Genomic DNA, 24,608 nt, shown 5'->3' on the forward strand with positions numbered 1-24,608 from the left:
GATTTGGTTCAGTAGAGGCTTAGTTAAGTTCCTTCTCACCTGTATGTAGGATTGGGTAAGTCTCAGCCACTCACCGAAAGTGCCAGGGAAGAACTGAAATTAGAGAGATCTTCAGTCTTTGCTGGGAGACAAAAAATAAAACACCCATACATTTTCAGTCTTTCCCTCCCTCAGCCATATAATAATCTTCAAGTTTCTTTCATTGTTTTGTCATGTCACTTTTAGAAATGGTTCATTTACTCATGGATGAAAATTTCCCACCACCAAGGCCCAGTATTTTTATCCTTGCCATGGTTATTTCTGTTTCTTAAGGTGGCATGTTTTGTTCTTAGAATATGAGTATTTTTAGGGAGGCATGTATATGAATGAGTAAATCTTTTTTTTTTTTCCTTTGTTGTTGTTGTTTTAATAGCTCAGTCGTGTCTTGACTCTTTTGAGACCCCTTGGACTGTAGCCTACCAGGCTCCTCTGTCCATGGGATTTTCCAGGCAAGAATACTGGAGTGGGTTGCCATTTCCTTCTCCATGAATGAGTAAATCTTAAAGAATTTCTACTATGTTTCATGACTTGATAGAATGAGGCTTTTCTATTCTGGGGACAGTTTTTCATCTGGGGGCAATTTTGCCTCTTAGTGGGTATTTGGCAACTGATTTGATGGAGACTTTTTTTTTTCAGTTCATTTTTTTTTTTAATTGCATTTATTGAAGTATGCACCCCCAAACAGTATAGCTTAGTGGAATGTAAACTGAAGTATAGATAATTTTCTCTTCAACTCCATTTACGTCAAATTCTGTCTCTGTTATAACACTGAAATTGTTTCGGCAAAGGGATGGAGACATTTTTGATTGTCAAGGATGGGAGGGAGGTAGGTATCTAGTGGGTAAAGGGAAGAGATACTTCTAAACATCCTACAATGCTTGGAACAACCCCAAACGCTTTGTGTTTTTCTATTTAAAGAAGACTTTAAAACCATGTTGATTGCTTTTTATTTGTGACAGTCAGTTCTACTTTTGTGTCTTTTGGGTCAGTGCCCCTTGATAGAAGCAAGGTTTCTCACCTCTGCTTTAATGTTAGATTCTACTTTAATTTCTTTACATTATGATACATCAGGGAACTACTTCCCTGAAGTGAGAAGAGCATTAACCCCCAAAACAAAGAATTGTCTGATCCCGAATGTCAGTAGTTCCATAGCTGAAAAACCTTATTCTTGGTGTATGCTTCTTAACTAATTAATAAAATTACTTTTCATTTCAGAGTTTTGAAGCACCATGTTCTTCAGTGTCACTTGAAAGTATTCAAGATACAGATCAAGAGGTTACTGATATATTTGTTTACTTTCAATATTTTTAATGAAATTAAGACAGGGGATTCCTATTTTAACAAAAAAATAATGATAAAAACTTTTATAGTATGAAAATAACAGTGATGTCTCTACTTAATTCAGTATATAAGTATTTATGAAGTCCTGAAAAATTCTTTGGGAAAGTATTTCCATTTATTCAATCACCTTTTGGGCTTTTTTTCTAATAAGCTCTAATTTGTTTTGAATAAAAAGCGTGGAGCCTATGCTCACAATATTAATTTTAATTTAATGTTATGTTTTTGCATGCTTATGCCTCAGCTTGCCAAAATACAGTATAATATTAATGTTTTTGCCTCATTTTTCTAATTAGCAATAAGATGAAAGTGAAAACACATACGTATTTATTTTTAACCTGTTGTTTCATTTCTCAGCTAGAATCTTCTGGTCAAACCTTTTAGAAGTATTGCATGTAATTTTATGTTCTCTGCTTCTAAATTAAAATTAGATTCAGAGAATGCTTTGGGTTTTTCTATTTAAAGGAAACTTTAAAACCATGTTGACTGCTTTTTATTTGTGACAGTCAGTTATATTTTTATGTCTTCTGGATCAGTGCCCCTTGATAGAAGAAAGATTTCTCACCTCTGCTCTAAAATTAGGTTATACTTTAATTTCTTTACATTATAATACATCAGGGAACTACTTCCCTGAAATGAAAACAGTATAAAGATCTGGATTTCAGTTTTTCATAGTTAATTAACAATCTTAGAAATTAGGAAGAGTGCTGATCATCCAGACAAAAACATATTTGGCTCCTAAAGTACTTTGAAGTGAGAATGGAAATGATAATTAACTTATTTTGGAGAATTAACTTATTATCTCTTATGTATTAGACCTTATGTGAGGTTTTTCATGTTATTTCACTTAATCCTTACAAAAAGTACCAAAAGGATACAAATATTTACCATTCCTATTGTGCGGATAAACTGAGATCCATGGTGTTTAAATGATTTGCCTAAGGTTGTAATAAGAATAAGAGAAGAGCCATTTTATTTTTTTTAAAGAGCTTAAAAAAATTTTTTTTTACTATGGTTGATTTGCAATGTTATGTTAGTTTCAGCTGTATAGCAAAGTTGATTCAGTTATAGATATACATGTATCTTCTATTTCAAATTCTTTTCCTGTAAACCTTGTATATGTTTATAAATCTGTGGGTTTTTTTACCATATTTTTGTAAAGTTTTTGCTTTCCACAGACTATCTCATATTAAGCGAATTAAGAATTAATTGCTTTCTTACTAATCTGAAGAGAAAATAATTAAAATATTGTTTTGCGGGTCTTTTGCAATTTAGATGCAGATAGTAGAAGAGCTTCATGCTGCTCGTGTGGGAAAAAGTATGGATTTACCTGAGGTTCCACCTTCAGGAGAGTTAATGAGTATGGAAATTGACGTGGTAGAACATGATATACATTCCTCTGCTGGTATGTATATGACTTTATGTATATGACTGTGTTTGCGATCTCCTGTGTTTTCTCAGTGTTCAATTTTTATAATATTTAGGTGAAAGTGTTAAAATGTGCTCATTTGAAATAATAAAATATGGTATATTTCTTTCAGCTGTAGGAATCAGGTCTAAGATTTGTGTTATCATTTGCTGTATATATCTCACATTATTAGGCAGTTAGAAATATTTTCTTTCTTTTTTTTGCCTAAGGACAGTAATCAGAATTATGACTAGTCTGTTAGTCTTGTTCTTAATCATAAATTTTAACAGTTTCAAGTTTGTAAAGCACTGATCAGAAACACTGCAATTTCCTCAAAGGTATTCATGAATTTCTTACTTATATAGTAAAACTGTGATTATTCTTACTCCTGGGAGAAGAAAACCTGAGATTATTCTTACTCCTGTGATTATTCTTACTCCTCCAGAGTATGCTAGTATACAGTTTTGAATGGCATTTCTAAAAATAGTAATGCTGCTACATTATATTCATGTTGCGTTTTCCAATTTATTGTTTATCTGTGAATCAGTTCACCTGTTCCTAATATGACCCTAAGAAGAAATAATACTAGTATTATTAGTTTTCTTTCTTTTTATACATATTTATCTTTTCAGTGTTATTTCACAATATATTAAGATTAGCTTCTCATTCCTAACTGGATAACTACCAGTGATAGAGTACAGGGTTTGACAACATAATTACTGCTGTCATAAGTTAGTTTATGATTTAAAAATCTACCCATAAGTAATATGCAATATTCTACTGGTGGATGATTAAACACTGATTGCTGTTCTTTCTCTTAAGAATTGGAGTAAATGTGTTTTTGTTGTGTAAAGGATTGCCTTAAGAATGCTGTCAGAGTTCTATGATAACAAAGTTTTATTTATTATACAAGTGTGTTACAAATGTCAGTTCTCACTTTGCTTTTTTTCCCTAGCAAATGCTGCTTCAGACAAAAAGCTTCTAATTGTTATTGACACAAATATTCTAATGAATCATCTCAAATTTGTTAGACTTTTGAAGACAAGAGAAATCCCAGGTATTTATAAAACATACTGACTGATTCTGATTTTCTTATTTAACACTTGTTAAGCACAAGCGCGCACAGCATAATCAGCTTAAGTAAAAAGGCGAATAAAAAAGAGCCTTTACTGGTTAATCTAGCTTCTAAACTTCCTTTTCTTTGATCTCCGGTTGTATTAGTATTTATTTTTGTAATGTTCTCTTGACACTGTATCTGTTTTAAGTTCCTATTTTTATGTATTGTTTCTTTATTTAGATTGTGAATTTCTTTAAAACTTTTAATTCTCCTACAGCAGTTTGATTTAGTAGCTTAATACATATTTGTTGACTTATAAGAAATCTTTTTATTTTTTAGGCTTTGAGAGACTTGTGTTAATAATTCCCTGGGTGGTTGTACAAGAGCTAGATCGTATGAAGGCAGGAAAATTACTGAAACATGCCCAGCATAAAGCTATACCTGCAGTTCATTTCATCAATGACAGTCTCAGAAATCAAGATAGAAAGCTATGGGGTCAGTCAATACAACTTGCATCTCAAAAACTTTGTAAGTATTGTCCTCTCAGGCTGTTTCCTGATTAAGATTTGTTTGGATGCTGACTCATCATGGCAGGGAAATGGTGCAAAAATAATACTATAAGTATTGCATTATGAAATGGCAGGACACAGTGATGCTTTGAAGTGTTCTATTAGGCTTGTTTTGGACATCTTTGATAATTTATTTTCTGTTTCTCCTAGACCTTATTGGGAAGGTCTGTGATTTCAGATAGTGGCTATATAGTTCTGTACGCATAGTTGTCTGTATTACAATACTTTAATTCTTTTTAAAAAATACCTTGCTGAGTGATGAGGCCCGTAAGTGATCTGTGTTTCTAATCATCTGTGTGCTCACATGATGCAGTAGTGTCTGGCTCCGTGCGACCCTGTGAACTGTAGCCTGCCGTGGGATTCTCCAGGCAAGAATACTGGAGTGAGTCGCCATGCCCTCCTCCAGGGGATCTTCCCGACCCAGGAATTGAACCTGTGTCTCCTGCCCTGCAGGTGGATTCGTTTAACTGCTGAGCTACCAGGGAAGCCCCTAGTCACCACTACATGCAGTTAATATAATACAGAGATAGGTGTTGTTTTCCTCTGGTTTGCCAGAACCTATAATGAGGTTTTTTAATAATAGAGATCTATAGATTTTCTCTTGATTTTTTTTCTATATTAGTTTTTTTGGGTTTTTTTTTTAGACATTTAAAAATTAGTCTTAGAACCAAAGTGTGTTCTTCATGTTTTGTATAACTATTTGGTAAAAAAATCTTTGTAAAGCAACACAGTTGCCTCTGAAGAGTTTATATTTACATTTAAAGGATATATTTCATTCTTTAAAAATTTGTCCATTCCCAACTCAGAATTATTTGTATATGTAGATTTGTATTATTTTAAATATCATGAATTTATGTTGTTTGCTGTATCCATATTCACCATAAGATATGAAAGAATTTATCCTAAGATGAGTCTAATTATGATATTAATCCTGAGAAGGCTTTTGGCACAGCTGTTTAGTCTTAAATCTTTGAAGAAAAAGGGCCTCTACCATTAATTCCCTTATTTATTCCCTTTACAAATAATTATTAGCTCTTAGTATATTCCAATACAATGCTTATGCATTTTGAGTAGGAACGTCATGTGACGTTTAAGAGCTTTTAAAGGAAACCACTAAAAAAAAATCATTTATTAGAGTTAAGAAAATACTAAAAATATTTTAATGTGTTATATTAAATTGAATGTTTTAGGTTTTTGTTTTTTTTTTACTTTCTATTATGAAATCCTTCAAATACAGAATCAGGTAGAATAATACAATGAATCCCTGTGTGCTTTTCACTCATTTTCAATGATTCTCAACATTTTGGTGAGAATTTCTTTCATTCTGTCATTTCCTTTTCACCTTCTCTCCCAACTCCTGAAACTCCTGTAGTACTTTGGTATATAATGCTAACAGATAGGACTTTTAAAAAAAAACAACCTCACTATAACAAAACCTCTATCTAAACCATCATTTCAATAAACCTCCAATCCTTAAGAAGAGGTGAGAACTTTTTTCACTCGTAATTTTTTTCCTTGTTACTGATAAAAATTATATTTTAGAGTATAATTGTATAGATGATGATAGTAATAGACAACACTGGTATGGCCGTTATTCTCCAGACCCTCTTCTAAGTACTTTACAGCTACTATCTCATTCAAAACTTACGGTACTTGTGGAACATATTCTTATTAGACCTATTCTGCTGATGAGGAAATTGAGACATAGAGATGTTAAGAACTTGTCCTGGATGGAATACCTATTCCTTCAATAGATTGACTTTGAGACTTATTTTAGAAAAACTAATAGATATTTTGGCCACATTTATTATTTATAGATACTTTATAAGTGTCTTTTGACTTTTCAATTTTTATGTGCTTTTTTTGATGCTTTTACTTCTTCAGTCTATGCTTTTAGGATTATTAAGGAGGATGAATCATAGCAGTAGTCTCACACTTCTGTGCTGCTTCAGTTCTGGGCCTTCCTGGAAAACCATACTTCCCTTTAATGCTTCAATTTGATATTATCTGGTCTTAATTTTGCTAAATTGTGCTTTTAGTTACAAGGTTGTAGATTAGTCTTTATAGATTATTTGTGTAATTGTCTTTGTCAGATAAATCCATTGTTATCTGTCAAACTGATTGTTTGGAACATTGTTTATATAAAATCTAATGTACTTAATATATTTATTCTATTGATAATGATTTTATGATCTTTAAAAATATCCTTAGTCATTTTTATCATAGTAAAATTATATTTTACATTCTAATGATGAATTGAAACGTATAAAAAATTTAATTCAGGATTTTTGAATAAAATTAAAATACTTGTTTGGAAAAAAGCAAGAACAAAACAGTCTTTAATTATGCTTTACATCTGGCAAGCACATTTGCCACTAACTCTAATAATTGCTTATAGATGTATTATTTTGTTTTATGTAATCGTTGAGTATTATAAATGTATTTTTCTTAGGAATTTTCTATTAAAAAAAGAAACATGCCACAAATTGAATGAAAATAGTCTATTTATTAATAGACTTAGTTGAACATAATTTTAGTGTTGTCCTTTTTTCAAAATTGTACTTATTTGATGTAGTATGCATTACGATGAGGATAGGATTTGAAATCTGATTGACGTGAGTTTTTTGAGCTGACCTGGAGAAAATTAAAGGTGAGGAAACTGAGTAAATAAAATGGGGGGAAATGACCTCTGGCTGAAAATATGGTTTTGAAGATTGGTTGAGCTAATTGTATTAAAGTGCTTAATGCTTTAATGTTTGGAATAGATGATAAGTCTTTTGTGTCCTCTTACATGAGAAAGTTATACAGATGGATTAGAAAAACTAAGTATTTCCCTAAATGGACAAAGATTATTAATAGGTAATTCACAAAAGAAGAAATACATCTAGTCAGCCTTTTTTGTTAAAGGTAAATATTTTCCCGTTTGCTGTTTTAAATATTGTTAACTGCTTATCACGATGGTGTGATCACTCACCTAGAGCCAGATATCCTGGAATGTGAAGTCAAGTGGACCTTAGAAAGCATCACTACGAACAAAGCTAGTGGAGGTGATGGAATTCCAGTTGAGCTATTACAAATCCTGAAGGGTGATGCTGTGAAAGTGCTGCACTCAATTGCCAGCAGATTTGGAAAACTCAGCAGTGGACACAGGACTGGAAAAGGTCAGTTTTCATTCCAATCCCAAAGAAAGGCAATGCCAAAGAATGCTCAAACAATACAATTGCACTCATCTCACACACTAGTAATGTTCAAAAATTCTCCAAGCCAGGCTTCAGCAATACGTGAACTGTGAACTTCCATATGTTCAAACTGGTTTTGGAAAAGGCAGAAGAACCAAAGACTAAATTGCCAACATCTGCTGGAGCATCGAAAAAGCAAGAGAGTTCCAGAAAAACATCTATTTCTGCTTTATTGACTATGCCAAAGCCTTTGACTGTGTGGAGCACAATAAACTGTGGAAAATTCTGAAAGAGATGGGCATACCAGACCACCTGACCTGCCTCTTGAGAAATCTGTATGCAGGCCAGGAAGCAACAGTTAGAACTGGACATGGAACAACAGACTGGTTCCAAATAGGAAAAGGAGTGTGTCAAGGCTGTATATTGTCACCCTGCTTATTTAACTTCTATGCAGAGTACATCATGAGAAATGCTGGACTGGAAGAAACACAAGCTGGAATCAAGATTGCCAGGAGAAATATCAATCACCTCAGCTATGCAGATGATACCACTCTTATGGCAGAAAGTGAAGAGGAACTAAAAAGCCTCTTGATGAAAGTGAAAGGGGAGAGTGAAAAAGTAGGCTTAAAGCTCAACATTCAGAAAACTAAGATCATGGCATCCGATCCCATCACTTCATGGGAAATAGATGGGGAAACAGTGGAAACAGTGTCAGACTTTATTTTGGGGGGGCTCCAAAATCACTGCAGATGGTGACTGCAGCCATGAAATTAAAAGACGCCTACTCCTTAGAAGAAAAGTTATGACCAACCTAGATAGCATATTCAAAAGCAGAGACATTACTTTGCCAACCAAGGTCTGTCTAGTCGAGGCTATGGTTTTTCCAGTGGTCACTTATGGATGTGAGACTTGGACTGTGAAGAAAGCTGAGCTCCAAAGAATCGATGCTTTTGAACTGTGGTGTTGGAGAAGACTCTTGAGAGTCCCTTAGACTGCAAGGAGATCCAACCAGTCCATTCTGAAGGAGATCAGCCCTGGGATTTCTTTGGAGGGAATGATGCTGAAGCTGAAACTCCAGTACTTTGGCCACCTCATGCGAAGAGTTGACTCATTGGAAAAGACTCTGATGCTGGGAGGGATTGGGGACAGGAGAAGAAGGGGATGACAGAGGATGAGATGGCTGGATGGCATCACTGACTCAATGGACGTGAGTCTGAGTGAACTCCGGGAGTTGGTGATGGACAGGGAGGCCTGGCGTGCTGCGATTCATGGGGTCGCAAAGAGTCGGACACGACTGAGTGACTGAACTGAACTGAACTGAACTATGTGTAAAAATTTTTAGCATATATTTTTTGCATTTTCCTTTTTTATTTTTATTGCTCCTATGTTTAGAATGATACTTCTTCCTAGCACTTGATAGGGACACAGTACTCAGTGCATAGGGAATATGAATTAGTAACTTTTCAGGAGAGCAATTTATCAGTGTTTATTACGAAGCCTAAAGAGATGAGTTGTCTTTCTTGCAATTATTCTAAAGAAATAATCAGAGATTCAGTGATTGATATATTTAATGTTCCTCACAGCATGATTTATACAGGAAGAAATTGGAAACAGTCTGTCAGTTGGAGATGTTACATATAATGCTATAGCCAAATGAGAGAATACTAATTTTGAAAAATGTTAATGATGTGATATTAAACAGAATAATATTTAAAAGAATGTAAACTACAATCCTAAATTTCTTAGATTAATTCAGGCAAAGAAAGACAAATATCATGTGTCACTTATATATGGAAGCTAAAAAGTAATGCCAAAAATCATCCAGATATCTGTCTCACAGTTCTGAAGACTGAAGTCTAGAATCAGGGTGTTAGCAGGATTATTTCCTTCTGACATCTATCAGAGAAACATCTGTTCCAGACTGCCTTCTTGGCTTGTAAATGGCTATTTTCTCCTTATGTCTCTTTATATCCTCTTCTCTCTCCCCATGTCTGGTTCCAAATTTCCCCTTTTTAGTTAGAATATCAGTCCTATTGGGTTAGTTCAATTCAGTCACTCAGTCATGTCCAACTCTTTGCGACCCCATGAACCGCAGCACGCCAGGCCTCCCTGTCCATCATCAACTCCCAGAGACTACCCAAACCCATGTTCATTGAGTCGGTGATGCCATCCAACCATCTCATCCTCTGTCGTCCTCTTCTCCTCCTGCCCTCAATCATTCCCAGCATCAGGGTCTTTTCCATTGAGTCAGCTCTTCGCCTCAGGTGGCCAAAATATTGGAGTTTCAGCTTCAACAGCAGTCCTTCCAATGAACACCCAGGACCAATCTCCTTTAGGATAGATCAGTTGGATCTCCTTGCAGTCTAAGGGGCTCTCAAGAGTCTTCTCCAACACCACAGTTCAAAAGCATCAATTCTTCAGTGCTCAGCTTTCTTTATAGTCCAACTCTCACATCCATACATGACCACTGGAAAAAACATAGCCTTGACTAGACAGACCTTTGTTGGCAAAGTAATGTCTTTCTTTTTGAATATGCTGTCTAGGTTGGTCATAACTTTCCTTCCAAGGAGTAGGCGTCTTTTAATTTTATGGCTGCAGTCACCGTATGTGGTGATTTTGGAGCCCAGAAAAATAAAGTCAGTCACTGTTTCCGCCGTTTCCCCATCTATTTCCCATGAAGTGATGGGGCCGGATGCCATGTTATTAGTTTTCTGGATGTTGAGCTTTAAGCTGTTTTCACTCTCCTCTTTCACTTTCATCAAGAGGCTCTTTAGTTCTTCTTCACTTTCTGCCATAAGGGTGGTGTCATCTGCATATCTGAGGTTATTGAGACTTCTCCCGGCAGTCTTGATTCCAGCTTGTGCTTCTTCCAGCCCAGCGTTTATCATGATGTACTCTGCATCAGTTCAGTTGCTCAGTCATGTCCGACTCTTTGTGACCACGTGAATCTCAGCACGCCAGGCCTCCCTGTCCATCACCAACTACCGGAGTTCACTCAAACTCATGTCCGTTGAGTCGGTGTTGCCATCCAGCCATCTTATCCTCTATCGTCCCCTTCTCCTGCCCCCAATCCCTACTCTGCATATATAAGTTAAATAAGCAGGGTGACAATATACAGCTTTGACGTACTCCTTTTCCTATTTGGAACCAGTCTGTTGTTCCATGTCCAGTTCTAACTGTTGCTTCCCGACCTGCATACAGATTTCTCAAGAGGCAGGTCAGGTGGTCTGGTATTCCCATCTCTTTCAGAATTTTCCACAGTTTATTGTGATCCACACAGTCAAAGGCTTTGGCATAGTCAATAAAGCAGAAATAGATGTTTTTCTGGAACTCTCTTGCTTTTTCCATGATCCACCGGATGTTGGCAATTTGATCTCTGGTTCATCTGCCTTTTCTAAAACCAGCTTGAACATATGGAAGTTCACAGTTCACGTTTTGCTGAAGCTTGGCTTGGAGAATTTTAAGCATCACTTTACTAGCATGTGAGATGAGTGCAATTGTGCGGTCATTTGAGCATTCTTTGGCATTGCCTTTCTTTGGGATTGGAATGAAAACTGACCTTTTCCAGTCCTGTGGCCACTGCTGAGTTTTCCAAATTTGCTGATATATTGAGTGCAGCACTTTGACAGAATCATCTTTTAAGATTTGAAATAGCTCAACTGGAATTCCATCACCTCCACTAGCTTTGTTTGTAGTCATCCTTTCTAAGGCCCACTTGACTTCACATTCCAGGATGTCTGGCTCTAGGTGAGTGATCACACCATCATGATTATCTTGGTCGTGAAGATCTTTTTTGTACAGTTCTTCTGTGTATTCTTGCTACCTCTTCTTAATATCTTCAGCTTCTGTTAGGTCCATACCATTTTGTCCTTTATTGAGCCCATCTTTGCATGAAATGTTCCCTTGGTATCTCTAATTTTCTTGAAGAGATCTCTAGTCTTTCCCATTCTCTTATTTTCCTCTGTTACTTTGCATTGATCACAGACACTAATGAACTCATTTTAACTTGCAAAAAACCAAAAATAGGATTTAAAAGAATATAGATTACAATCCCAAGTCCCTTAGATTCTGTGTATATATTTAGAGAAATATTGAGCTGATAAAATTATGAGATATTTTAGTTTTCTTTATCTTTTCAGAATTTTTCAGATTTTCCATAATTATTTATTTTTATAATTAGGTAAAAATAATGTTATCTGACACCTGCTACACCAGGCATTTGTTTCATCATTTTTATATTTTCTTTTATTACATTTTTGTTGAATCATTTACTTGCAAGATATTTGTATTAGACACTGTTCTAACTGTTGAGGCTGCAGCAGTGAATGAGACATACAAAGCCTGCTGTTGAGAAGCTTTAATTCTACTAATATGCTAAATATCATCTTAACTATAATTTATACAGTAGTTATTTTGATGTCAAATGTGAATAGAGGTCATTGCTGTTGAGATACAGTTAAGCTAAGTCTTAAGTAATCAACGAACTACTTAAGCACTTGGTATCACCACATATTGGGCCAAGTGTTTTATATACATTTTCTCATTTAATCTTCCTTCTTAAGCAATTTGCCCATTATTGCATGTCCAGTAAATGGGAAAGGAAGAATTCAAACCCAGATCATCTGTTTCCAGAGTCTTTGTTCATTTTTGAACAGTTCCTGAGCAAGTACTCAAAAATATTTGTTGGTAAAAATATTTCATGAATATTCTTATAATTTTAGGTATACCTTCTGGGGCTGTGTATTCTAGAAAAAAGTGACAGAACAAGTAATCATGAACTTTGATACCTTTAGAGCAGTGTACTTACTGTATGCTCTAAACCTCCTTTGATTGGTCAAATTGAGTTGCTAAAGTTAACTACTGATTTTGAGCTGCCCATTTTGCATTATTGTGATATTTACTTTGTGAGCTAAAAGTAGGAAAATTGGCTGTTGTAACATATGTCTGTCTGGCTTACTGGTTGTCTGATTAAAGAACTGAGTCATATGTCTCTCAGGTTCATGCTATGAGATCAGTTGAGTTTTGTCTAGACTTCGCCATGAGATGGTGAGGCCCCAAAGAGCTTGTCTTTTGACAAGCCTAGGGACCTGGTGCAGCTTAGACCTTAGAAAAATGTTTATTGCATGCATGAATGAGTTTTCTAATTTGAAAGTTTAGAGGACTCGGTGATATTGGCTAAAAGTTGAGGGGAGAAAAATGTTATAATCTGGGAAAAAAGTTAAGGCTCACTGGCCAGCATATCTTGACTTTCAGTGTGTAAGAGACTTGGCAAGGGCTTAAATCAGTCTTTGGATCCAGGCTTCAAAGATTCTTATCCATAAATGGGTCTGGGGTGTAGTGCTTCTTTCTATATTATTAATAAGTACCCCAGGGAATTTTGAGGCAGGTAGTGTAAGGACTTATAAAAATTATATCTTTGGTCCTCTTTCTACATGTTACATTCTTTTCATATACACACACAACTTATTACATACTTCAAGATTTAGAGAATATCAGCTACATACTAACATTTGTTAGAAATTACTTTTTGTATTCTCTTCCTAGTGCCCATGTTGTCTTCTTCTGTACATCTCTCTCTAAATGTTATTGCTTAGAAGAAAATCCCATGGATGGAGGAGCCTGGTAGGCTGCAGTCCATGGGGTCGCTAAGAGTCAGACATGACTGAGTGATTTCACTTTCACCTTTCACTTTCATGCATTGGAGAAAGAAATGGCAACCCACTCCAGTGTTCTTGTCTGGAGAATCCCAGGGAGGGGGAAGCCTGGTGGGCTGCCGTCTCTGGGGTCGCACAGAGTTGGACACGACTGAAGCGACTTGGCAGCGGCAGCAGCAGCAGAGGTTAAGAAAAAGCAGGCACATGAAAGTGGTTCTGTTGCTGGTAGAACCATTGCTCATTATTTTGCTGACCTCTTTTAAGTTAATATGAAACAAAATATAATCATATAATTTGCTTATAGTCTCTTAAATGACTGAACTGAGACTAGAATTCATAGCTTTTGGTTTCTAGTATGGTATTTTAACCTACTGTCCTTTGAGTTATAGGCATATTCTCTTCTGTTTTAGTAAACTATCAATTTAATAAACTATCAGTTAATTAAACCCATAAATATATGAATCGTAGATCCAGAATTTTCAGGTCATTGTTTTTGTTGTGTTTTATCTTCCTCCTCTTATTTAATAAGTTTTCTTTGTTTTAGATGATTCAATTTGTAAATATGGCCCAAATTGTTTATACAGTTCTCAGATTTTGAGTGTGCTTATTGATTGTTGCTTTTCCTGAATTCGCAGATGGATTGAGTGATGAGAACAATGATGATCGTGTATTAAAATGCTGTCTTCAGTACCAAGAACTATTCCCTTGTTCTCTTGTTATTTTGTGCACGTGAGTTTCACAATCATTTTACTTTTTTAAAAAATAGCAATTTCTATTAAAGAATTTTAAAAAATCATACTGTAATGACGATACCAAGGATCAAAGACATATATACTATTCTAAATTTCCCAGTAAATATATTCAGTTATATCTCACATTTTTATAATGTACAAACTATAGAGGAATGAGATTAGAATCTCATGAAGTTTCATTTCAACTTAAGTTATATGATATTCAGAAAACTTTTGAAAAAGCAAGGGAGAGTCAATTTAATATCCCAGTAAAATAGTTAGAAATGAAAATCTACATTTTGGTCATGAGGCAAGAGGGTTAATTAATTTATTTGTTGGGAAAGGCTAATGTATGTTGTAGTTATATCCTTTGTGCTTATAACAGAGTAAGAGTTGAAATTCTGGGTCTACCACTTACCAGCTTTGTGACCTTGGAAAGCTGCTTAATGTTTCTTTATGTGTTTCCTTATGTGTGAAGCATAGGGAGAATAATAATACCTGCATTTATGAAGATATTGTGAGTATTTAATCAGAAAAAGTATACATATATGACTTGGAAGAGTGCCTCATACATAAAATTATCTCAGTAAGAGTTTTTCCTCCTTCTCCTGTCCTCTTTCCATTCCATTCCTCCATTCCAAACTAATATATTCATAAGTTAGTTCTAAGGTAAAAGTAGCAAATTTTATTTGCCAAATTGTGTTTATCATGTATGAGAAAAGGCTCTATAGAAACTGATAAGAGCAATTTTAGTTTGTAGTTTTAGTCTGAATTGTATTCACTTCAGAATGGGGTTTTTACAGGTTCATGATCATGCCTAAATTCTCTGAAATGGAGTGATTATGGAAATGACTGGCTCTTAGATTTTTCTTGTGAGAGGCTTGCCAACTACCATTTTAGCTGTGTTCAAAGATAAAGTTATTTTTTTTTATTTAAAAAGAAACAGATTTCCGTCTCTACCTTCAAATTATTTATTAATCTAGGACATAATATATCATCCTGGAGTTTGTTGAGGGCTGAAATAGATTTAGTAATATGTTAATCATTTTGAATTTGAGATAAGCTAAAATTGAGAGAATTGTTATTTTTTTGTTCCACTTAGAATGAAAATTAAATTGGTGAGATTTAATCAATTCTCCATTATTTCTGCAGTCACTGTTTTGGAATGAACAGATCTAACAGTTTTCAATGAAATGAAATTTTGTGGTCAAACTTTACTTTTACCTCTGGCATTATCATGTTCCAGACAAGCCTTTTTTGTTTTTTCCCTGTTAAGTGTGATAATCATACTTACTGTGTAAGTCAGACATACGTAATGTGAGGATATATTTTTACTACTTTAAGGGATGATGAGATGATAATTAACATTAATATTAATAATGGCAGTGATAGGAGAAACCGTCTATAAATACTACGTACTATATCTCATTCTAAGTGCTTTACTCACATTTTTAATTTTAAGTATGTGCCAGCAACCTCCAGTTAGTATTTCCAGTCCACATCTCTCTTCTAAACTCTAGACTAATATATTCATCTACTTATTTGATATCTGTTTGGATGTCTCATAGACATCTGAAACCTGCCCTCTCCAAAAATGAACTCCTAATCTTTCCTTCTAAACTGTTCTCCATTTGAATAAAAAAGGCCATCTTCTACCCATTTTGCTAAAGCCAGAAACCTTGGAGACATTTTTTATTTCTGCCTTTCCTTCATAATCTTTAGTCAGGCAAATAGCAGGTCTTGTGTGGTCTTCTTTTCTTTACCTACTCTGCCACCATCCTATGTCAAGTGATGTTATTTTTCCTCTTCCTTTTCTTCTCTAAGATCCATTATGCTCTCTACTTCCATATTCTTCATTTCAAAAAAAAAATGGTATTTTTAACTTTCAAAAAGTTTTGTTATAAAGAATTTCAACAACATTCAAAGTGAAGAAGAGTTAATAAACTCCTAAGTACCCAGCTACAATAATTATCAAGTTTCTACACTTCTATTACCTTATATTTCCATCTACTCCCTATCCTACGATATGATAATTTTTATATAGTTCTTTTTATATTGAGGGAAGCTGTATAATGTTAAAATGCCCAAATATTAACTATACAGTGTGACAATGGATACCCTGGTTATAGCCCCACATCCCTCTTGATATATAGAACACTTCCATTATCCCAGAAAATGTGCTCATCCCCGTTTTGTGCCTTTTCTAGTTTCTTGAGGTGGAAGCTAAGATAATTTATTTGAGACTTCTGTAAATTTCCCTTTAAGCACTGCCTTAGCTGCATTTCACAAATTTTGATACACTATTTTTTAAATTCAATTTAACATGCTTTATAATTTGAATTCCTGGTGGTCCAGTCTAGTGGTTAAGACTCAGTGCTCTCCCTGTTGGGGCTGAGGTTTGATCCCTGGTAGGGGAGCTAATCCTGCAAGCCGTGGTGCAGCCAAAAAATAAATTAAAGAAAATATGTTTTATAATTTCTCTCATGATTTTCTTTTGACCCACAGGTTTTTTAGATATTTGGTGCAATTAACTCCAAATATTTGCAGATTTTCTAGTTATCTTCTTGTTATTGATTATACTTTAATTCTGTTACATGACTTGAGAACATAATTTATATGATTTCTGTTCCTTTAGATTTGTTAAACTTGGTTTTATGCCCATGAATAAAATCTTAACTTGGTGAATGTTTTATGTGCTCTTAAGAAGAATTTATTCTGCTCTTGTGGGTCGCGTATTCTATAAATTTCATATGGGTCAAGTTTGTTGATAGTGTTGTTTAGGTCTTCTGTAACCTTAGTATTAATGATTATCTGTCTACTTATTTTATGATTACTGACAGAGGAGTCTTGACTTTCCAAACTGTAATTTATTGGTTTGCTTCTCCTTTCCATTCTGTTTGTCTTACTTCATGAATTTTGAAGCTCTGTTGTCAGAGGCATACACATTTAGGATAGTCTTCTTGGAGAACTGACACTTTTCTCATTGTCTAATTGCTGTCTTTGTTCCTGATAATATTCCTGATTCTGAAGTTTCCTTTGTTTAATATTAATATTACTATTCCAGTGTTGTTTGCTTTGTATTTATAATATATATATTTTCATCCATTTACTTTTAACCTATCTATTTCTTTATATTAAAATATTTTGTAGATAGCATATAATTGATACTTTTCTTTTTTCCATTTTGACAATTTCTGTCTAATTGATGAGTTTCTACTATTCACATTTAATTGGTTGGATCAGAATCTACCATTTTACTAATTATTTTTTATTTGTTCAGCTATTCTTTTCTTCCTTTTCCTTTTTTTTTTCTTCTTGGATTAACTGTGGTGCCATTTTATCTCCATTATTGACTTTGTACCTTTTTGAAAAAAACTTTATAATGGTTGCCTTAGTGTTTATAATATACATCTTTACTTGATCAAAGTCTGTCTTTAAATAACACTATGTTGCTTCATGTGTAGTATAAGGATTTTAATATGCTTTGAATTTCTCCACCATCCATTTTGCTATCATTATTACATATTTTACTTTTACAGAAACAATAGCACAGTACTTTGTAATGTTTTTGCTTCACTCATTTGTCATTTAACGGAATTAAAAAAAAGAAAGTGAGTGCTTTTATCTTGCACTCCATTTTTAGCATTCTTTATTTCCTTATTTGAATCCAAGTTTCTGTCTGGTGCCAGATTTCTGGTCGTATTCCTTTTGCCTAAACAACTTTCACATGTGTGAGTATGTTGGCAGTGAATTTTCTGGTTTTGTTTGTCTGATAGTGTGTTTATTTCTCATTTATTTCTGAAGTATATTTTTACTGGATATGCAATTCTGGGTTGATTTGTTTTTTCTCTTTCTTTGAGTATTTTAAAGGTATCACTGCATTTTCTAACTTGTTTGATTTCTGATGAGAAGTCTGGATAAATATTTTCTTCCTCTGTGTGTAATGTTCTTTTGGTCTTTTTTTTTTTTCCTCTCATTGCTTTCAAGATTTTTTCTTTGTCTTTTTTTTTTTAGCAGTTTGTTTTTAGCAGTCTTTAGCAGATGTACCCACTCCAGTGTTATTGCCTGGAAAATCCCAGGGACAGAGCTGCCTGGTAGGCTGCCGTCTATGGGGTTGCACAGAGTTGGACACGACTGAAGCCACTTAGCAGCAGCAGCAGCAGCAGCAGATGTACCACATGTTTGTGTGTATGTTTGTGATCCAGGCATGCATGCTTAGTTGCTCAGACATGTCCAACCCCTTGTGACACCATGGATTGTAGCCTGTCTGGTTCCTCTGAATACTGGAGTGAGTTGCCATATCCTCCTCCAGTGTATCTTCCCAACCCAGGTGTTGAACCTGTGTCTCCTGCATTGACAGGTGGATTCTTTACCTGAGCCACCTGGGAAACCTGTATGCTTGTGGTAGAGGAGAGGAAATTATCCTGCTTGATGTTCTCTGAGCTTCTTGGATCTGTGGTTTGGTGTTCATTTTTTAGTTTTGGAAAATTCTCAGCCGTTATTTATTTAAATATTTAATATTTCTTCTGCCCCATTCCCTCTTTTCTCCTTCTGGTATTACAGAATTATTAATACATTGTAGTAGTCAGCCTCCAAGATGATTCCAGTGATTCCTTGCCTCTTGGTATCTTTTTGTTTTTGTTTCTTGGCTGCACTGTACCACTTGCAGGATCTTAGTTACCCAATCAGGAATCAAACCCAAGTCCTCTGCAATGGAAGTGCAGAGTCCTCACCACTGGACCACCAGGGGATTCCTGTGCCTCTTAGTATTAATTCCCTTGTGTAGTCCTCTCCTACATTGTACCAGGGTTGATCGTCTGTGTGACAGATAGCAGGCATCAGAAGTGATGGTATGTCACTGGCACTTCCTTTTTGGGCACACTCTTGTTTCTTTTTCTTGGATCAGTTGTTCTGGGGAAGCAAACTCCATGCTGTGAATAGCTCTGTGGAGATGCCCACATGGTGAGAAACTGAAGCCACAAGCCAAAAGCCAGTGAAGGGCTAAGCCCTACCAATAGCTACATGAATGAGCACCAATTAAATCATGAGGTGACTGTAACACTGGGGAATAGTATGTTTCAACTTTGTGAGATACCCTGAGCCAGAACCATTCAGTCAAGCTGTTCACAGATCCCTCACTTTTAGAAACTGTGTGAGATAATAAATGTTTTTTTCACACTACTAAGTTTTGGGGATAAATTGTTACACACTCAATAGCCAACTAATATATGCCTATATATTTGACTATTTGATATTGTCCAACAGCTCTTATACATATATATTTTTAACATTTTCTGCATTTTTGTTTCAGTTTGGATAATTTCTTTTGACCTGTCTTAATGTTTGGTCTTTCTTCACCTGTGTTGGGTCTACTGAGGAGCTTGTTGAAGGCATTTTTAATTTCTGTCTGGTTTTACATGTTGTTCACCTTTTCTGTTGGGCTTCCCAGGTGGCGCTAATGGTAAAGAACCTGCATGCCAAAGCAGGAGCTGTAAGAGATGTGGGTTCAATCCCTGGGTGGGGAAGATCCCTTGAAGAAGGGCTTGGCAACCTGCTCCAGTATTCTTGCCTGGAGAGTCCCAGGGACAGAGGAGCCTGGTGGGCTACAGTGCGTAAGGTGACAAAGAGTCGGACACGACTGAAGAGACTTAGCACACATGCATGCACCTTTTCCATTAGAGCCTTTAACACATTAATCTAAATTCTTTAAAATTTCCTGTCAGATTCAACGTCTGTCTCATATCTGAATCTGGTTCTATTGATTGATGTGTCTCTTGGAGTATATTGCTTTTTTCCTGGGTTGAATTTATATGCAGATTTTAGGACTCAACTCTGTGATTTCCACCCTTCTTCAGTTTCCCCTTAACTGTCCATATGTTTTGGCCTGTGCTACCTAACATTGCCTTCTGACATTTCAAGCCACAAAGGCTCTGACTTTCTGTCCTAAAGCATTGATAAGTTGGGGAATGCCCTCAGGCAAAAAGATAGAAAAGTGTGCTCTTAACCTTTGCAGTGTCTGTGTCTTAAGTGTACATTTCCTTCCACCTTCTACTTTCATTTTTTTGCTCTTTAGTGCCTTCAAATAGATTTTGCCTTTGTTGTTGTTTTTGGTCTAGATTTTCTAATTCTCTCTATGGGAACTTAGTCTGACCAAGCTACTCTGCCATTAACAGAAGCTGGAAGCCTGCTAGTCTCAAGAACAACAGTTTGGTAAACACAGATCTGATGTCATTTCTGCACTGAAGCCCTTTAATCTCTTTCCATTTATTAATGTTCTTGACTTTCTCTGTAGCCAGGTAAACTGGTCTTATATCCACTATTTCTAATCATCCTGGCTTCTTACAGCATATAGCAAATTCATATCATTTGTCTTCAGTCATCAGTTCAGTCACTCAGTCATGACCGACTCTTTGCGACCCCATGAACCGCAGCACACCAGGCCTCCCTGTCCATCATCAATTCCCAGAGTCTACCCAAACCCATGTCCATTGAGTCGGTAATGCCATCCAACCATCTCATCCTCTGTCATCCCCTTCTCCTCTTGCCCTCAATCTTTCCCAGCATCAGGGTCTTTTCTAATGAGTCAGCTCTTCACATCAGGTGGCCAAAGTATTGGAGTTTCAGCTTCAACAGCAGTCCTTCCAATGAACACCCAGGACTGATCTCCTTTAGGATGGACTGGTTGGATCTCCTTGCAGTTCAAGGGACTCTCAAGAGTCTTCTCCAACACCACAGATCAAAAGCATCAATTCTTCGGTGCTCAGCTTTCTTTATAGTCCAACTCTCACATCCATACATGACCACTGGAAAAACCATAGCCTTGACTAGACGGACCTTTGTTGGCAAAGTAATGTCTCTGCTTTTTAATATGCTGTCTAGGTTGGTCATAACCTTTCTTCCAAGGAGTAAGTGTCTTTTAATTTCATGGCTGCAGTCACCATATGTGGTGATTTTGGAGCCCAGAAAAATAAAGTCATCCACTGTTTCCACTATTTCCCCATCTGTTATGCCATGAAGTGATGGGACTGGATGTCATGATCTTACTTTTCTGAATGTTGAGCTTTTAAGCCAACTTTTTCACTCTCCTCTTTCACTTTCATCAAGAGGCTCTTTAGCTCTTCTTCACCTTCTGCCATAAGCGTGGTATCCTCTGCATATCTGAGGTTATTGATATTTCTCCTGGCAATCTTGATTCCAGCTTGTGTTTCTTCCAGTCCAGCGTTTCTCATGATGTACTCTGCATATAAGTTAAATAAGCAGAGTGACAATATACAGCTTTGACATACTCCTTTCCTATTTGGAACCAGTCTGTTGTTCCATGTCCAGTTCTAACTGTTACTTCCTGACCTGCATACAGGTTTCTCAAGAGGCAGGTCATTTGTTTTAAGCCCACTCTAAATAAATTTGTAATTGCCTACCCTTTGTAAATCATTTATTTTATTATGGCTCTTAATGCTTATTTTTCCTAGGATCATCATATTCTTGTGTTCAAATCCTCCTCCCACTTACCGGGTATAACTTTGGACAAGTTACTTAACCTTTTTATACTTCAGTTTCTTATGTGTGAAATGGGGATAAAAATTAGTACCACTCCTACCTAAGAAGTTTGTTGTGAGAATTAAATGGATTGATATATATAAAGTGCTTAGCATAGTTCCTGATACCAGGAAAACATTCAATATGTAGCAATAATAATTATTCTCAAAAACTAAGATGATATGCCTCTAGTGTGTGATAATTTATCTTCTGCATTAAAAAATTATCCTTTGTTAATATATGTACTGAGAATCACCAGCCTCTGATTAGATTCCATGTGATTTTAGTTGCCATACGATTTGTCTTATAAAAAATAAAATATTTTTTCCTCCTAATCCAACCTAGGGATGATAGAAATTTAAGAAACAAAGGCCTAATAAGTGGTGTGAAGTCACTCAGTAAAGAAGAATTGAGTGCAGAGTTATTAAACTTATCTCTGAACACAGATGTATGTCATCAGCCTTGTATATCTAAACAACAATTGAAAGCAGGTAGTATTCTTACTACAAATAATTAGAAGTATATCTTATTTTGTGTACTAAGAATATTGACAACAGTTGGAATTAATGGTAGATTTTTATTTTGTACATTTAAAGAAACATTGTTTGGAGTATTTGCTGGCACATAAATGGTAGAAATGAATGAATATTATAATGGTGATCCAAGAAAAAGCATACATGATTGCCTTCTATATATACTGTTACAAATTAATTTGCATTTTTGTCTGTACACTCATATACATTTTTATATATTTGTAATCACCATGTGAATCCTATTTTTTCTTTCACAGAGGATACCTTTTAAATTAATGGTAGCTATAAGAAATATCCATTTGAGGTAGGAAAAATAGTTTATTCTTAACATTACTTTCATATTCATAACTTTCTATTAACATAGTAAAACAGTAATGGACTTGAAGGACTCTAGGGGTAATGTTTTTAAATTTTAACTAATACACACATTATTTAAAAACATATCTCACCATTTCCTTCTGAGGGAAAAATAATTATTGAAGTTTTTAGTAGCATATGCACATGCTTCATATATTCATTTGAATATATGCTACTTATTTGTTGCTTATTTGACCTTTTTGGTAATAAAGTTCCTTTGTCATGATACTGTAAATGGCTTTTAGAGGCAGTTACAGAATATTCTACTTTATAGTTTTTCAAGGGAAATATGCTTTTGATTTGCTCATTTTATTACTGACATTTTAAATTTTTACTTCATATTCAAAGAGGTAATCCCCTTAATATTTTTAATTTTTCCATAAAGAAATTGCAGTTGTTTGCAGGTGTCAAAATAGTAATTATAATGAAATAATATAAATGAAAATAATCAAAACTAATATTAGAAGGTGAAGGTGTATAGGTAGTTAAGTCAGAGATTCTAGTCTTTTCAAGACAAGTTATTGATGTGAGTTATGTTTATGATTTTTGGAAGTAAACACATTTTGTCCATAGTTCTTGGTTTTCTATTATAAATATTAATAGATGTAAAGAATTTTTTTAATTTTTAATTTTTTAAATAATGTAAGGTTAAAATATACACATTTCTCAAATTCCTTTTTTTCTTTCAAATTTCTATTTTAGTAAAAACATTTCATTGCCTTTTGTCAAAAAGATAAAGCATTTACTAATGTAATATGTTTTGCATCTAAAAACAGCTATACTAAATATTTCTAAATACTCTTTATTTATTTATTTTTGGCCATGCCACATGGCTTGCAAGAGTTCCCCCGAACAGGGATTGAACCAGGGCCAGGGCAAGTGAAAGCCTGGATCCTAACCATAGCCCACCAGCGAACTCCCCAAAATCTTGTTTTAAAAATATTCATTTCTTCCCTAGATTGAAATACTAATTATATCCATTAAATATTTATTATTTATGGCCAAATACTAATTATATGTGTAAAATATTTACTATTAATGTCCTAAATAAAGCTTGTAACTATTTGTTTTGAAGAAACAACACCTTTGGAGGAGAGCTATGAGGAAGAATCTACAAACTCTGGACTACCCCTTCTACTTGAAAAGATTGTATCTGATCTCGAAAGATCTCTTGGAACAGCTTTATCTTCTATATTAGAAACAGAAATGAAAGTTGCTTTTGGAAACCTCTGGATGGAGGTGATTATTTGAATGCTTAGTTAAAGGTTTCTTTTTTATTGCTAAAGATTTGTTGCCTTATTTTAAGAAATATACTTTGTATAAAATATGTTTTATTGTAATAACTGATATCACAATAATATTTTTCTTGAAGTTTTTAGAATAACTTTAAAAACTAACTGATGGACATTTCCTAAAGATTTAGGACTATTTTTTATCATTCATTTTCTCAGTGAACAAATATTTATTGGGTGTCTACCATTTGTTAGACATTTCCTCCATGGAGCTTAAATTGAAAGAAAATGTCTCATTTTTAGTTTATTTGAGTCAAAATGTCTATATTGTGGCTTATGTGATATAAGTTTGAGAATCAGAGTGTAAATTTGGTATTAGTAAAATATTTTGAATTTTCTTTAGATTCACATCTTTTCTATAATAAGTTAACATTACATTTGGAAATAGTGGCCTTCTTAATGTTTGTTTGCTATTCACGTTTATCATTAAGAGAAAGTTTATTCCCTATCAATTGTATCTATCCCAGATATTCAGTGAGATTCTAATATTTGTCAGTGTGGCTTGATTATACTATCAAGTGTTAAACCAAGATGTTGAAGAATGATCAGATTCTAGGAAGGTTGACATAAATTAGATTTCATAATAGAGTCTAATAAAGTGATTGCATATGAATGATTGAAGAAAGGATGTACTGATCTTGTAGTACTTAATTATGAGTTTTCTTTATAAACATGCCTTTATAGGAAAATTCTTTTCTGTATAGATGTTTTTCTCTAGTTTTAGGAAATTAGATTGATTTTGTTGTAGAAATGACCATGTTGAAAGGTAGATGACGACTTTTGCTGACTAGAACTGTAGTTTTTCTGATGAAAACTATGCTTTCTTTTGGCACACATGGTTTCTGAAACTATAAGTATCACTACTAATGTGAATTTTATAAAAGCAGTTTTCAGTGGAATAGGCATTTTAAGATT

At 34.7% G+C, this 24,608-nt stretch overlaps 1 protein-coding gene across 1 annotated transcript in view; it reads left to right on the plus strand.

Annotated features, from left to right (window-relative positions):
• The window catches only part of SWT1 (SWT1 RNA endoribonuclease homolog), a 95,331-nt gene that overhangs the window by 14,462 nt on the left and 56,261 nt on the right, over positions 1–24,608 (plus strand). Inside the window, exons 5-11 of the mRNA XM_068986415.1 lie at positions 1,255–1,314; positions 2,653–2,782; positions 3,741–3,842; positions 4,182–4,370; positions 13,880–13,973; positions 21,857–22,002; positions 23,477–23,640. Of these exons, the coding sequence (XP_068842516.1) occupies positions 1,255–1,314; positions 2,653–2,782; positions 3,741–3,842; positions 4,182–4,370; positions 13,880–13,973; positions 21,857–22,002; positions 23,477–23,640 (885 nt within the window). The remainder of the gene's footprint in view (positions 1–1,254; positions 1,315–2,652; positions 2,783–3,740; positions 3,843–4,181; positions 4,371–13,879; positions 13,974–21,856; positions 22,003–23,476; positions 23,641–24,608) is intronic.

Source organism: Capricornis sumatraensis, chromosome 14 (assembly GCF_032405125.1).
Source record: "Capricornis sumatraensis isolate serow.1 chromosome 14, serow.2, whole genome shotgun sequence".
Taxonomy (NCBI): Eukaryota; Metazoa; Chordata; class Mammalia; order Artiodactyla; family Bovidae; genus Capricornis; species Capricornis sumatraensis.